At 41.2% G+C, this 13,617-nt stretch overlaps 1 protein-coding gene across 1 annotated transcript; it reads left to right on the plus strand.

Annotated features, from left to right (window-relative positions):
• Window positions 1-6,226: 6,226 nt before the first annotated feature.
• On the plus strand, window positions 6,227-12,624 carry LOC121949500 (atypical chemokine receptor 3-like). The gene is made up of 2 exons (XM_042495195.1): window positions 6,227-6,368; window positions 9,608-12,624. Exon 2 carries the CDS (start codon window positions 9,670-9,672, stop codon window positions 10,804-10,806), a length of 1,137 nt encoding a protein of 378 aa, XP_042351129.1. The 5' UTR covers window positions 6,227-6,368; window positions 9,608-9,669; the 3' UTR covers window positions 10,807-12,624.
• The last annotated feature ends 993 nt before the right edge of the window (window positions 12,625-13,617 follow it).

A 13,617-nucleotide genomic window follows, 5' to 3' on the forward strand; every position in this document is an offset into this window, starting at 1 on the left:
TCACGCTCTTTTAAAACTTGACATTTCTTGTTTGCAAATGGAACGTCAGTTTGTCTATGTTAAATCAGCCTGTTTACAACTGATGCAAAGTTTTAAACCCAAGTTAAACCATGAACTTGATCCCAATGACAGAGTGTCAACACTGTGGCTTTCATGCACAGCCATAGGCTAGCAAACCAACACCTAAAGGTAATGTAGCCAGTGAGGCGATTGCTACAGGCTTCTCTAAAACACCAGTGCATTCCAGCAGTGCTGATGGTCCATTTTTCATTTAGCATGACAGGACAATAGGGGTGAAAGTTAGCCACCTTATCTGTGAACTCTGTGTCAGCAGCATGGGAAGGCAGCGTGTTGTGAAGCATACATCAGGATTGTCAGGATAGAATTACTAGATTAGAGCTACAGCCCCGAGGGAGCACAGTGAGACGGACACCTTCTTTTGCAGCCTGTGGACAGATTCTGTCATTCACTAATCCACACTGGAAACCTAATGTCCCCTGAAGGAAGACTTTTCTTCAGCTTTTACCCATCTTCTGCATGATCCCAATGACCTGGCTCATATTCGTGAATATTGTGTATGTGTGTGCGTGGATGTGTGTGTGTGTGCAAGAAGAGTGGGTGGGGTGAACAGAAACCTGAAAAGCTTGAGGAAAGCAGAACATGCACTGTTTGAGTTACTGCTGCGTGCAGAGATGATGGACAAAGTCAATGGACTGTATGAGCCACAGCCGGTCATGGCCAAACGCTAATCATGAATTTACTGACAGATTCAGTGAGGTCAGAGACAGAGAAGGAAAAAAGAACAAAGAGAGAGAGCAAGCTTTATAAGGCAGCCAGAGAAAGACAATGTAAAAGGCGAGATTTTGAAACTGCTATAATCAGTGATTTTTAGCCATTCTCACTCAAGGGATGACAATGTCTGTCTCTCAGTCCACCACTTTGGTCTATTCTAAAATATGTCAGTAACTATTGGATGGATTGCTATGAAATGTACAAAAATTCAAAGTCCCCTGAGGATGATGAATTTGGTGATCCCCTGACTTTCCTCAAGTGTTAAGAGTGGCAACTCTGATTTTTTTACTAACGCCACAGGCAGGTAATAGCTTTCAACTTGATGGACTGGCAGAAAACAAGCATTCACAATTCACAGACAATGTATTCAATTCACAACTTATGTATCTCTGACTTTGTGATGCCCTGACTTCTTTGTAGCATCACCATGAGGTTTACGTTTTAGTTCTTTGTTGTGTGACGGCCCCTCTGCTAGGTTTCTTTGCTATGTCCCTCTCTTACTGCTGATTGTTGTCTCACCCTAGGGCAGCAGACTTGATGAGCCCAATCAAGTATAATGGGACAGACCTGGGCTCAGTGTGCTCCATGCACATAAAAGCAGCAGCAGTCAGTCTTTGGCTGTCAGACCTCCTCAGCACTCCTTTGCTTTCTTTGTTTTTGCAGCACAACACTCCTACGGCATATTTTCACCAAAAACCGCCCCACACTACTGACTCTACAGATTTCTTCCATCTATTTCTGCAATTTGTCTGATTTGTTTGGATTACTTGTAGTTAATAACTATTATTTTGGTGAATTTTACCCATGTTTCTCCTGCTTCAGTATTATCTAAGAACATGGTTGTGACAGTTGAAATGTCACAACTGTTGCTATGAAATAATACATACGTTCACGGTCCCCAGAGGATGAATTATACATTTATTCCCTTTCATCCATTGCCACCATCTGGTCAGAATTAAATTGTGTCCTTTTGCTTTATGACCAGTATCTGCAAAACTCAGCTGTAAACCAGCTGGAGCCAACACATTGACCATGTTAATAATTAAACGTGCCTTCAAATGCAACAACATACTAACATTATCTTTGTGAGCATGATACATCACACCTGTAACTTGGGTTTGGTCAAAATGAGAAGGTCCAAAATGAGGTAGGTGTGAAAAGGCCCAAAAGGAGAGTAAATGTTGGGTTGACATTTGTCAGATTGCCAGTTTCTGAGCAAACTCAGAAGATTTGCTTACTGTGCTCTATGATGGATGTTTTCCATATAAACTTAAAAGGTGACCATAAAGGTGACGATATGTTGGCACATCTTGATTCTGCTGTCCCTAAGTGGCCAAAAATACCCAGTTAAAGAAAATTCATGTAACATTCCTGTTAAACACAAAGCCTCTTAGTATTATTCTCACTTCTTTTTGCATGTTTGACATCTGAGCTGCTCTCAGGTTTCACTGACATTCATGGGCCGGTGTGAGGGATGCTCTGTCAACATGAGGAATGCCTCAGTTGCTACATTCCCCAACAGGGACGCACTCTTTCTGCCAAACGCGCACCTGCATGAACTCATCCCTGAGAGACACAAAAGATCTCCTCATCACAAAGCATGCAGAATATCAGCGGTGACAAAACACTGGCTGGAAAACCCAAGACAAAGCCTCACTGAACAAATAACTGCCAATCTTTTGTCCTTTGAATTTTTAAAATCTCCATTGCTTCCTCATGTTCGCATACTCCTTCACAAGCTCCATTCACTCCCTGTGAGTTCTGCTTTCAGCTTCACTCACATGGGCTCTTATGCTCCTTAAAGATAATTGCAAATGAATAAGTAATTAAGTGAAAGATGAGTGAGGTCAGAAAGAGCAGGGGATAAGGAGGAATGTGAGGGAGTGGAGAAATGAAAGAGGGAGCCTCAGAGTGGGAGGATGGGGGGGACTGTTGATGGTAAAGATGTGGTTGAGAATGAGTTGGAGAGAGACCCTCTGAATGGAGATTTGCACCAAAATAGATTGTGTCTGTCAGACCCCCCACTGTGACGCAGGGCTAGACTACAATGGAAACAGCAGTCATTAGGAATAACTCGCTCAATCTTTCTTCCTCTGTTTTCCTCAACTTTTTTTTCCTCCAACACCCCCACCCCCCCTCCTCGCTCTTTTACGTCATCGGCACCCTGTTTCCCTCTCACAGCCGCCAACCCTTTTCCATCTCCTTATCTGTTGATCATTTTGTTTATCCTGTGAGTGAAATGGTTGACGACAAACTTGGCCTTGCCTAAAGTACTGTAGGCAAAGCTGAAAGGAGTTGCACTATGTGACTGCACTCTCAAAAAAAAGAAAGACTAACAGTTGTGCTTGAATAATGGACAAAAAAATCTCTAGATGTTGTTCTGAGCATGAACACATGTAGAGCAAAACTGCAGGTGTCGTATAGCATGGAAAGATTTACCAGTGGTAAGAAACAGAATTGAAAAATGGAATTATTAAACCTGTATTAATTATTTTTTGCTGCTTTGGATAACAAGCTGTCAACTCAACATTGACTTTTCACCTTTTAAAATTGATATGGAAAACTTGTTATCGAGCATTTGCCTGTTCAGCAGACACAGAACAACCTCAGCATGCATTCAGAGTCATGTTTGTGTCCAGCAAATAAAGCCTAACAGCCATTCTTGTCTATGTGAAATTAAAAGAATTATTTTAAATAAGAGTATGTAACATATAATATATAACAAATATTAGCTTTGAACCAGTTGGCAAGGTCAGGGGCAGAAAAATGAAGCCAAGGCTGAAGTGCAGAAAATATACAGTTCCTTGAATGGCCACTTAAGGCTGGCTCCAGAAGCCAGTCAATTCCCATAGACTCCAATGTTAAAATGGACAACTTTGGCCTTGGTCTCAATAGCTAATTTCTCCTCTGGTGACAACTTTTTGAGGTTGTATTTTTATATAACCCAACCATTTACATTTTATTAAGGCTTAAAGTTATGCATACTTAAGTAGCTTCGAGTAACAGGCTGTCTGAAAGGCTTCACCACAATCTATGAGTCAGATCCACCCCTCGCTCCTCCACAGCTTCACCCTTACGTCCAAATGTGATCACTTCTTTCTTCAAAAAAACCGAAGACAGTGACTGCCGAAATGCCGAACTTGAGGCTTCAGAATCGAAGTCCACAAACCAATGGGTGATGTCAAGGTAGCTACGTCCATTATTTTACACAATCTATGCTTTTAACAGGTTCAGACAAAGTGTGTACGTTTTTGGAGTGAAACTTCACAGAGAAAATGAACAATCCCCTTTTTATTTAATTTCACTTGCCCATACACATTAAAAGCTATTTGGTATTACCTTATCGTTGTATGTTCGTATTTGTTGCGTATTGTTGTTACTATTGCATCGCTCTAAATGGTTCTAAAGTAATCCTGCTCCATCCAAACCTACTGAGATTCTTACTGAGAACATTTTTCAGTCAGAAAGTATATGGGAGCCGGATGCCCTTTTCTCAAACAACACGTGTGTGTGCGCGCGCACACACACACACACACGCACACGCACCCCTGCTGTTCCCAGCCTGGCCTCCCTGTGAATGAGTACTGCAGAGCAGAGGTTGGCAGCAGTCTGCAGGGCTACGGATGCTTATCAGAAAGGCTTACAAATCCCCCCTGATGCTCCTGATATGGAGGACAATGGGTATGCGTGCGTAGTGTGAGCTCTCTTTAAAGCCTCATTGAAACTGACTTCACTACTCTGCTCTTTAATGAGGTCAGAATAGCCTGCTGGCTGCATTTCATCACTGAATACAGAGCATGCAGTCATAACAAACTTCAGTGGGGTGACCTGTTCGAGTCAACAATATCGTTTTCCTAAGAAAACATGCTGGACGTACTGTACCTGATTGAGTCAATACTTCAATCACCGGACATGACATTGAATTACTTTCGCTTCTGAGTGCTATCAAAGTATATTATCATTATTTGACAGTTCAAACATAATTTATGTGTATACTTTTATAAAGTCCACAGTTTCTTCCCTCTCTCTGTGACTCTGTCTTTGTGTTGAACTTGGGGTTAATGACCCTGGTGGGCGCAGCTGTGAGGCCACCAGAGTTGCAGGTGAGCTTTTATCGGCTTTCAGTAAACACATGAGCCTCCCACAATGCTTTGTGCTGCTTCCAGAGGATGTGCCTGAAATGAGAAACAACCAACAATGAAACAACAGGGCTTCTGCAGCTGATGTTGTTTATAGTTTCAGGACAAGCATTGCACTAATTAAATAAATTTAAAACAATCAACACCTGTGCACCTCAATATGGTCAAAACGATCTTAAATAACAGTAACTGCCATCAGATTAAAATATAGACTAAATCATGATTGTGTTTTTTGGTTTTCTTCGTTATTCAGAGGGTGTTTTCAGTTACCTCTGTGGAACTGGGTGTTGGGTTGAACCCGTTTGTTGGTTTTGGGTGGAAGCAGATGAGAGAAGGTGTGGTTTACCAACTGTCTGCAGCTCTGGTTTCATATTTAGGTAACTGGGGCAGGGTCAAAGGAGGCGCCCTTGTAATATGGTATAATGTGATTGATGTGTATTGTGCATTTTGTATATTACACATTTACCCTATACATTGAAGTTTAAAGGTTGGCATTCTTCTATATGCTGTATCATACAGTGCTATAGATACTTCACGTGAATGATATGACTGAGGAAGTTACAAAATAGTAGATAATGTCAAAATGTATTTCTTTTTATTGTCGGTTTGCATGTACTTTTTGATATTATTACAGCACATGAGTACACATTTCTTAAAAGTTAATACTACCACTACAACTACTACCATTACTACTACTAAAACAATACTAATATAGAATATTATGTTATACATACTTTGCAATGAATGATAACTTAGGCATGAATCAACCTGCATGCCTGATAAAAAAAAATCTTGTGATAACTGTTTAATGCTGAATGAACTTATTTATTATGCTTTTTTTATTGGTCTATATATCGCAGCCAGAAAATTACAACCACAACAAAAACTTTAAAAAAAAAAAACAGTTACAGAACAAACAATATGCGCAACATTTTAACAGGTATCATTTAAAAGCTTTGGGGATTTACATAAAATGCACTGTTTCTGAAGTTTGCATATACAATATAAGGCTGTTTCAGTTTGTATGATGCCTAATAACATGATATTGTCCCACTCCTGCAGTGCATGTCATGCTTTAGACATGTGCAGAATATAATAATCAGCTATGTGAATGTTGTATTATGTGTTGTATGTGAAACGTCCTTAGCAAGAAAATCCACTAGTTCTGTTTTGGCCGAAACTCGCTGCCTGCTGTTTATTGAGCGCCTGAGGCGATGCCATGTCAATACGCATAGCTCGGACCAGCCTTGGAGGCGTAGCTCTTGTGAGTATCAGCAAGTGCAGAACAAGGAACAGGCTCAGATTCATTGAAGGAGGCGGAGGAAAGCGCGCACAAGTTTGCGACCGCGGTGGAGTCGAAGTTATCCTTCAGCACCAAAAACTAAGCGAAACCGAGGATAAAGGAGCCTTAAGCGAGGAAGCAGGAATCAGAAACAGGTAACCAGCCTATATAAGCTTATGCGAAGGAAGAAAAATGGGCGTGCGGGTAATTTCCCGGCTTTCTAACACTTTATAAGCCCGAGAGATGCTCCATACCTGCGATATACTACATACATGAAAAGATACTTAATTAGATTTCAGTTAACAACTTCACGAACTCTTGTTTTTATAGATACCAAACCGGGAGAGAATAGTGTACTAAATGTTCTTATTAAGTCGAAACAGAAAATTCCTAGAGGAATATTGCGTCATTTATCGCAAACAAGTGACTTTCTGTAGTTCTCCATCTTCCCAGCGTGCCTCGCTGTTTACTTGCCTCCACGTTCAAACAGGCTACTGTATACCAAAGTGATAAGAGAAGTTTGCTTTCAGCGTGATATAATTCAACAATGACAGCAGTGACATTGTATTGTGTTTGCCGTCAGGAGCAGTCTGGGATCTTTTCGCCGGATTCGGTGTTTTTGCGTAATGACGCACAACACTTTAACTGGTTATCTGCGCGGAAACCTGTTCTCCTGTCCTAAAAAGCAAAGATCTTATCCTCCAAAAGTGAAGACTGTTGAAACAGACTGACAGGAAAAACTTCTGACAAACACACTGCACCTGCACCATTCTTGTTGGCAGCATTAGCACATGAAAATCCCCCCGAATCGCTTTTATTTTGTGTGTATTGAGTAACAAAAGCCCTTTTCAACTGATTTGTAAGAGAGGTGAAAAGAGGAGAAACAGAGAGAGAGAGCGAGAGAGATAGAGAGAGATAGAGATGGACTGCATGTGCCTTCTCTGTTATCTGATGGTGTGGGTGTTAAGAGGTTAATTAGCTTGAAGCCTGTGGGGATACCTGGCACCTCCAGGTAGTTTCCATATAATATAAGGGAATTAGACAGAGACCATTGTGAAGGATTATCTCAGCATAGAAAATCCCCCCATTAGAATGAACAGCACTCTCCAGTGTCTCAGAATAATTGAAAGTAAAATTAAATGTCAGGTTTCTTACATTTCTTGAAACTGTTTGCAGGTAGTGGAGGAAGATCCATTACCAAGTAGTGGTACTTATTTAGGTTAAAAAAATGTGGCATTATTAGGAAGATAATCCATAACAGGAAAGATTCCTGCACTCAAAATGAGCACAGGAGGAGGCTATTTATCAGACCTGTCAATTTAAATAAAATCCTCATTTGCCTGTGTTAGTATAGTGGGTTACAAGTATTGCTATATATTTGATCACAGTGTTTGCAATTTTATATTCCAGTTAAACTATTAATAGCAAAAATATCCAATTAGGAATGTCTGTTTTTGGCTAATGTAGTTAATTAAATTTTCTGCAACAATTGCGTTGATGCAAAAATCATTAAAAACCCCCCCCATATATTTCTTTAATGCATGGTAACAGCATTTTGATGTTTGAGCTGGTGGAGCTTATTTTATCTACTTTTCATACTTTTAAGGGTGAAAATAAACAAGTACATTTACAAGTACTTTACTTGAAGCACAAGTTTCTCTTACTTCATTTATAATGTAAATGATATGATGTATTATTATAGATTAAGACATTTAATCTTTAAATTAGTGCTCTACCAGCTTCAGCATTAATGCATCAGGGATTTTACTACAATAACATAAAATATGTGTTATTCTGAAATGGGCCATTTTGCATAAGGAGTACTTTTCCGTTTGGTAGTCGAAGTACATTTTGATGCAAATACTTTTTGAACTTTCACTCAAGTTACATTTTGGCTGCAGGACTTTTACTTGTAGCAGAGGGGTTCTTCACTGTAGTAATGTGACTTTTACTTAAGTAGAACATCCTAGTTCCTCTTCAACCTCTGCAAACTATTGGCTATGTTTAAACATAACAATTTATCATATTTTACAAGTTACATGTAGAATTTGAACCCACAAGATTGTGGGTTCAAAGTGTGGTAAATGCAGCCATCAAATAAATGTTGTGGATCAAAAGGTACAATATTTGCCCCTGAAATGTGTATGAAGTAGCATAAAATGGAAATACGAAAGGAAACTCATAACAGATACCAAAGTCAGACATAACACACACTAGACAGCTGCACATCCTAATTTGTTCCAGGTGTCCTTGTATACATTTTCACTTTGCCTTTTTCTTTCATCATCCACAGTGACTTTGTGCCAATTATCCCTTGTACAGCACAAGTCTCCATCTCAGACAGATGTCTGACGCGGTCACATTTCACTGCTTTCCGCCGTGCTGTGTCACCCAGTGGTCGGTGACCCTCGTCTTAACCTCGCCCGGACCATTTTGCAGGCGTCAAGCCTCCCGCTGAACTCTGCACACAACTCACTCTGTGGGCGTGCAAGTCAGTCAGGGGCAACAGCGGGGTTAAGCCACTCGTGTTCTGGTTTTGATCTATTACCTTTCACCTTTGATCTTTCACACTGTGGCGAGCTGCCATTTAGGGGAGCTAAGAAAGACATCACAGCAGAAAAAAAAAGTGGGCAGTGCAGTTCAGCGGCCCTTTAGGCTCAAAGGAACATCAGGTTATTTGCACACCAAGCTGCTCCAGACACCTCTGTGATCATGCATATTGCTTCAGTCACCTTAGTCATATCCTAAATGTTGTCTGAATTTGAAATTGTGTGCATATGTTCCTGCGTTACAAGACTCGTGTTGTAAAATGACGTATTGTAGCAGCCTTTTCTTTGATCATGTGGGTGATGACAGCTCCTCTCTCACCCTCTGCTTCAAGAGCAGAAGGGAAACATGGGATTTTTTTTTCTATAACAAGCATGTTAAAGGAAAACACTCTTTAAAATGGCATCAGGTTTCCCACCCTGACCAACGCTCTATCTTGGAATGCCCAGAACGCTCCGGAAATACACCCTGTTTGGATTTCTTGATCCCACTTCCTTATGTCTAATCTGCACTCTGTGCTAGTGAAGCTAATGTAAACATTTATTGTACTGCCCCCTAACTGCACATCAATCACAGAGAACTCCTACGTTTGTGACACGGCAACAGAGCGCCTCTATTAACTCATGAAAGCAGTGTTTTAACAAGTTAACCGCATTAAGATTCTTTAGGATCTGGTGGCGTACCACGAGTAGCTTTATGTTTTATTAGCTCAGTCCACATGGGTAAAATAAGCCATGCTTTATGAAAAGAAAAGTGCTTCTTAAACGTGATACCAGAAGGTAGCATTTAGTGGGATTTCTGTCTTGTATGCTGCATGAAATGATGAGCTAATGTCTTGTTTTTACAGGATCTATCCCAGTCAGAGGTGGTGTGTGTTGCCTCCCAGTGGTCCCCTCCCAGCGCCAAAAAATGAGTCTTAGCACCAGCGAGCTGGAGGACCTGTGGGAGTCGTTGGGGTTCCTCAACTTCTCCGAGGCCTTCAGCAACATCTCGAGCGTGGATACAATGGTGTGTGCCACCGCTTTCAATCGCAACGCTCTGCTTTACTCCATGTGTGTCCTCTACACTTTCATCTTCATCGTCGGTCTGGCTGCGAACGCTCTGGTCCTCTGGGTAAACGTCCGCACACAAAGAGACTCCACCCCTCGCCATGAGACACACATGTACATCGCCCACCTGGCAGTCGCAGACCTCTGCGTGTGCGCCACCCTGCCTGTGTGGGTGAGCTCGTTGGCCCAGCACGGCCACTGGCCCTTTGGTGAGGTGGCGTGTAAACTCACACACCTTCTGTTTTCCGTCAACCTCTTCGGCAGCATCTTCTTCTTGGCCTGCATGAGCGTGGACCGCTACCTGAGCGTGACGATGCTCAGAGACAATGATGGAGGTGCGTACAGGAAGCTAGTCCGCCGCGGTGCGTGTGTAGGGGTGTGGCTTCTGGCTCTGGTTGCCTCCCTACCGGACACTTACTTCCTGCGCACTGTGAAGTCAACACATGGGGACGCCATGCTGTGCAGGCCTGTGTATCCGGAGGAAAACCCCAGGGAATGGATGGTTGGTGTGCAGCTGAGCTTCATCCTGCTGGGCTTTGTTCTCCCCTTTCCCGTCATCGCAGTGTTTTACGCACTGCTCGCCAACGCTTTCACTGGCACCTCTCCTTCTGCGTCGTCTTCCACAGTGGATCAGGAGCGTCGCGTGAGCCGCAGGGTGATCCTGGCGTACATTGTGGTGTTTCTTGGCTGCTGGGGGCCCTACCACGCCGTCCTCTTGGTCGATGCCCTGTCTCAGCTGGGCGTGGTGCCTCTGACCTGCGGCCTGGAGAACGTTCTCTACGTGGCCTTACACCTCACCCAGTGCCTGTCCCTGCTCCACTGCTGTTTCAACCCCATCCTCTACAACTTCATCAACAGAAATTACCGCTACGACCTCATGAAGGCCTTCATCTTTAAATACTCCACGAGGACGGGCTTGGCGCGCCTCATCGACGCTTCCAACATGTCTGAGACTGAGTACTCTGCTGTAGCTGTAGACAACCCACCACAGATCTGAAACCAATCAAAAAGCATTTCTTGAACACTGTTTCTCAATCTCAATGACTATAATACAATGTAGACTTACTTTACAGCTGATTTGTCCTTATCAGAATCTGTCCACTATCAGCATCATGTTTGATGACAGCGAAGGGAGGAAAAAGGCCAATTTCTGTGTCCTTTGTACATAAATCTGCTTAAGGGTTATAGGAGCTTGAAGACAGGCCAAGATCAACTTTGATGGACTGATAGAAGCACTTAGAAAGCAGTTTTATCATAACTGAAATTGTATGAATATTGTCAGTCATTTTTAAAGCCAAAAAGTGTCTGTAAATGTGTAAAATCATAGCTTGTACTGTGTACGTAAGATTGAATGTGTGTGTGTTTGTGTGAATCTGACAGGCATCGAACATTGATAGTATCAGCAGAGTATTGTTAATCTTTCTTTCTTTTTTTTTTTTTTTTTTTTACCAAATTGTATTTATACTGTGTACTTTTTTGCCTCTTTATCATTGTAAATCAAAGTCTTTACACACTGATGTCCGCTCAGTGCTCCACTCCATAAAATGCTGCTTCATCTTTTTATAGTCGTGCCACTGACGGGCTCAGTGTTTCAGTCCTGCTGTCTCTTCATTAACCATAACCTCATGTCAAGTCAGTTGAATCCTTCAGATAAATAATTTAAATCAAGTTTTTGAGTCTTTCCTACAACTGATTTTTGGAAATGATCTAAAAAGTGTGTGCTCTGTGTTGCAAAGTTAAAGGAATAGTTCAACTTTTTGGGAAATATTGCAAACATTGAGATACCATTCTCATAATAAACTAGCCAGCAGCTGATGAGCTTAGTAAGTATGGAAACAGCTTGCCTGGCTCTGTCCGAAGGTAAACAAAATCTGCTTACTGGCACATCCAAAGCTCTTATGTAACATTTGACATTTGTTTGCTTAAAATGACAAAAAAAAAACACAACTTTTTAAGGGAAGATTATGTGCTGGATTATTTCTTGGCTGGATGCAGTGACTTTCCGTCGTCTTCTAGTCTTTTCACCAAGCTAAGCTACGATAATCACATGCTGACTTTAGCTTCTAATTTAGCTTACAGACATAAAAGAGGGACCTTTTCATCTGACTCTGCAAGAAAACAAATAAGAGTATTTTCCATATGTTGAACTGTTCCTTTAAAGAAGGCTGGGTTGTTGTGCTTAAAAATGTTTATTAATTATCTTCTTAGTTTTCTTTTAAATATTTCCAAAATTGTCTGGAGGCTTCAACTGGGACTACTGAGCTTAAAGAGCAGACAGATATAGCTCCCATGTCTTTTGTAAAGTATTATGTCATGCTGTTGCTATATTTTGCATCAGTGGTGATAGCGGAAACGATGCACAAGTCTATGTAGTATTAATTCTGCTGTGTCAGCACACAGGCCACAGACGGCTCAAAATTTTATGACCAAGCAACATAAATGAGTAGCTTCACTACTTTCATTTAAGCAGCAGCTGTGGTGTGTAACAACCATGTGTTTATTAGGGACCGAATAACAAAAAAACATTACATTGTGTGTGTGTATGTGTGTGTAGCTGACGTTTTATATGTCATAAACATTGAGTTACACAGTTTACTCACTGTCTGTTGTAGGAAACAACATAATCTTTTGATACGCTGACACATTGTGCCATGTGATTGGTTACACATGTATGCTTTTACACTGAAAAGATTTCACGTTGCGATCAGAAAAGACTGGAGACACGAACATGTGTCTACAAGAACAGAGACATTCCTTTGGTATTGTAATGTGTAGCATGTGTTTTGTTATATATATATTAAATACAGAGAAAATGTTTTGCCTCACTGCTTCAGTTTCTTTGGCTCTTGTCAAAATAATCTCATAACATAATGTCCCCCATGCCTCAACATTCCTCTGATAATGTGTTTTAACTGAGGAGCTCTAAAAGAATGTGTTTTGGAAATGCTTTTACTGCTCTACGTGAAGCATTGACTTCATACATAACAAACAAACTCATCCAGCCGAAACACAACATTGCTTTGTGTGGTTCTTGACAGCAGTCATGTGATTTATTCACTGTACTTTAGGAAAGTTGTGGTGCGGTTATGAAATACGGGCTATGATTTAGTGTGACAGAGACTGTATGTTTTTCTATTACACCAACTTTTTCTCAGACAGATGCTACGCCTGCCAATATAAAGGCACAGTCTGACTTTTTCAACAAATGAGGAGGTTTTAACTGAAGAATAAATTCATTTATTACTGTACATAATTTAGTTATTTATGTTGTTTTTCTTCTTTTAGTGAGACTACAGTACAGCCCCTTTTCGATTGCAGGAACTTTTTCCAGAAACCATGAACCTTTTGAGGAACCTACTGCATTTCAACCTTAGAGACCAGTGTTAGTTAAGTTCTTTTACCCCCCAAAAGTCCTTTATCAGGGGATTGTACTTCCTGAAAATATGGTAACTTGTGTAGGGGTTTGCAGGGATAAACACCATTGAATGGTATTACACACGCAGTGCTGGTACTTCAATTCGTGTTCCCCTTCATTCATAAAACAAGGAAATACTCTAGTATTGATCTAGGACCATATCTCTTTGTTTGATAAAATCGCAAGGAAGTTAAGTTTTGCCCTTGGCTTCCTGACTAATTTTTAAAAAGTGAAGAAAAAACAGTGCCAGACGGTGCCAGTTAGCTCAAGCATGGACCAGTCGAGGGAGCAGGGAGAGAGAGAGACTGTGAAAGCCATCGAAGGGAAATATAAAGGTGTTGTCTGCTTGTTTCATTGTGATTACGTTCATGATAAAAGAACCAAATACTCTTG

Source organism: Plectropomus leopardus, chromosome 10 (assembly GCF_008729295.1).
Source record: "Plectropomus leopardus isolate mb chromosome 10, YSFRI_Pleo_2.0, whole genome shotgun sequence".
Lineage (NCBI taxonomy): Eukaryota > Metazoa > Chordata > Actinopteri > Perciformes > Serranidae > Plectropomus > Plectropomus leopardus.

Coding starts and splice junctions, on each gene's coding strand:
- LOC121949500 (XM_042495195.1), top strand. CDS start 9,670: ATGAGTCTTAGCACCAGCGAGCTGGAGGACCTGTGGGAGTCGTTGGGG.